Source organism: Mandrillus leucophaeus, unplaced genomic scaffold (genome assembly GCF_000951045.1).
Source record: "Mandrillus leucophaeus isolate KB7577 unplaced genomic scaffold, Mleu.le_1.0 Scaffold11, whole genome shotgun sequence".
Lineage (NCBI taxonomy): Eukaryota > Metazoa > Chordata > Mammalia > Primates > Cercopithecidae > Mandrillus > Mandrillus leucophaeus.
In genome coordinates, this window is record NW_012099209.1 from 3,610,477 (window position 1) to 3,612,608 (window position 2,132).

A 2,132-nucleotide genomic window follows, 5' to 3' on the forward strand; every position below is an offset into this window, starting at 1 on the left:
GACCAGCCTGGCCAACATGGTGAAATCCCCTCTCTACTAAAAATACAAAAACTAGCCAGGCAGTGGTAGCACATGCCTGTAATCCCAGCTACTGGGAAGGCTGAGGGAGGAGAATCGTTTGAGTCTAGGAGGTATAGGTTGCAGTGAGCCAAGATCACCACTGTACTCTAGGCTGGGCGACAGAATGAGACCCTGTCTCAAAAAAGAGGAGAGAGAGAGAGAAAGAAAGAAAAAGAGAAAGAAAGAAAAAAAGAAAAAAAGATGGGGGTCTAGCTATATGGCCCAGGCTGGTCTCAAACTACTGGGCTCAAGTGATCCTCCTGCCTCAGCCTCCCAAAGTGCTGGGATTACAGGCATAAGCCACGGCGCCCAGCCAGCTATTTCTCACTAATTGGGTCTGCAACTAGGGGTTAGGGTGGCCAGGGACCCAGGTCGCCCATATCTGCAGCCCTGGACCCCAAAAGAGACAGGGAGTGAGGACTGTGACCATGAAAGTAATGCTGCCACCACCTTGTCGTGTGCTAACAACCACACGGGGATGTGACTCTTGTTCCTGTACCCAAGTCCCAGGTACAGTCATTGAGGCAGAGGGAGGAGGGTTGGCCCAGGCAGTTGTTGCTCCCCCATTCCAAGGTTTATGCCTACCGTCCTGCTGTGACAAACGAGTGTACACCCACAGAAGGAAGGCATAGGGTTGTGCGCAGGGGACGCGCTAATGCTAAAGGAGTGCACATCAGGAGAGAGGGACATCGCATGCCACATCATAGAGCTCACAGACACATAATAGGGCCTCCCTGCATCACGATTTTGGACACACAGCTAACTCTCCAACTCCCCGACTCACACCAAACCTCAGACGCAGAGCCCTTGGACACACAACTTCCAGACCCACACACCTCAGATACACACCCCTTGGAGACACAACTCCCTCCTACCACAACCTCCGGGACTCACAACCCCACGACACACACCCCTTTAGACACACACCCCACCCTGGAACGCCCAGCAGTACACCCGGACCTCCAAAACCCACCTAGCCCGCAGAAGCCGTTCAGAGGACACCGCAGGAGCCTCAACCCGATATGACACGCACCTGCTCGGCCTGAGCCCTGGGACGCTGGGCGCACGGACCCGCGGCGGCTGCACGAAGATCAGGGGCCCGCGGCCGCAGGTGCCTTGGGAGCGGGCGGCCCTGCCCCCGGGAGCTGATTGGGCGTGACGGGCTTATTTGCATAGAGGGCGTCACCCTGGAGGCGGCGATGGGCGGGCACTTGGGCGTGGCCCCGCCCCGGGAGTTCATGGGCCTGGGACTCAGACGCGAAAGGATGCTGGGGCGCCAGGGGTGGGGGCGCGGATAAGGAAGAAGCAAGACGAAGGGAGGGGTCTGGATCAGACTGGCCAGGCTTTCCCCGCCCTCACTGGGCGCCCTTGACCTTACTGCCGACCCCTGACCCTACTGTGACCCTAACCCTAATTCTAAACCTGTTCCTAACTCGGCCCAACTTGCCTGGATTAATTCCATCCTGAGCGAAATAGAACTCCGATCCCGGACCCCGTCGACCCGAGGAACCAAGCCCTTCTCGCAGGCAACGCTGACCTTCGCGCTCACTAGAATGGAAAGACTGCAAGACGGGGCTCTGGGGTCGCCTGTGTGGCCTCACTCAACTGTGCCTCCCGGGGCCAGATACGTGCCCCCACAGGGAGTGACAGACCCTCCGCAGCTACTGGTCCCTCAACCCCGCTCCGCCTGCCTCTCCACAGTCCAAGACAACCACAATGCTTCCACCAACCGCGCCCCTCTCCCTCCCTCTTCCCGCTAGAGGCTGGTTTCTAAACTTCAAAGGTCAGTTGTGAGGAGCCTTCCAGATTGGACCCCAGCCCAGACCTCTAAATCTACCCCTTCCCCTGGGATTCCATCACAGGCCAGACCCACATGAAGATCAGAGCGGGGGTTGGTGAATGTATCAATGTGAAAAGAATTACAGGATAAAGATGGCTCTGGGCTGGGCACCACCCCCCCCCCCCCCCCGCCCCATCCCGGGTCTGAGGCAGGGAGGGGATCCATGCACTCCCCTAGCCCTGTGGGGTCAGTCTTGGGCCAGAGGGAGGGATGGGAGGCTGGGACAGGCCAG

The 2,132-nt window shown here is 58.5% G+C and overlaps 1 protein-coding gene across 2 annotated transcripts in view; it reads right to left on the reverse strand.

Annotated features, from left to right (window-relative positions):
* The window catches only part of LOC105547209 (myocyte-specific enhancer factor 2B-like), a 36,808-nt gene extending 35,141 nt beyond the window's left edge, over positions 1–1,667 (reverse strand). The window contains exon 1 of one of the 2 annotated variants that reach the window (XM_011990716.1): positions 1,094–1,667. In XM_011990716.1, the coding sequence (XP_011846106.1) occupies positions 1,094–1,300 (207 nt within the window). In that variant the 5' untranslated portion in view covers positions 1,301–1,667. The remainder of the gene's footprint in view (positions 1–1,093) is intronic. The other variant, XM_011990721.1, reaches the window with a different exon arrangement.
* Positions 1,668–2,132: the final 465 nt, after the last annotated feature.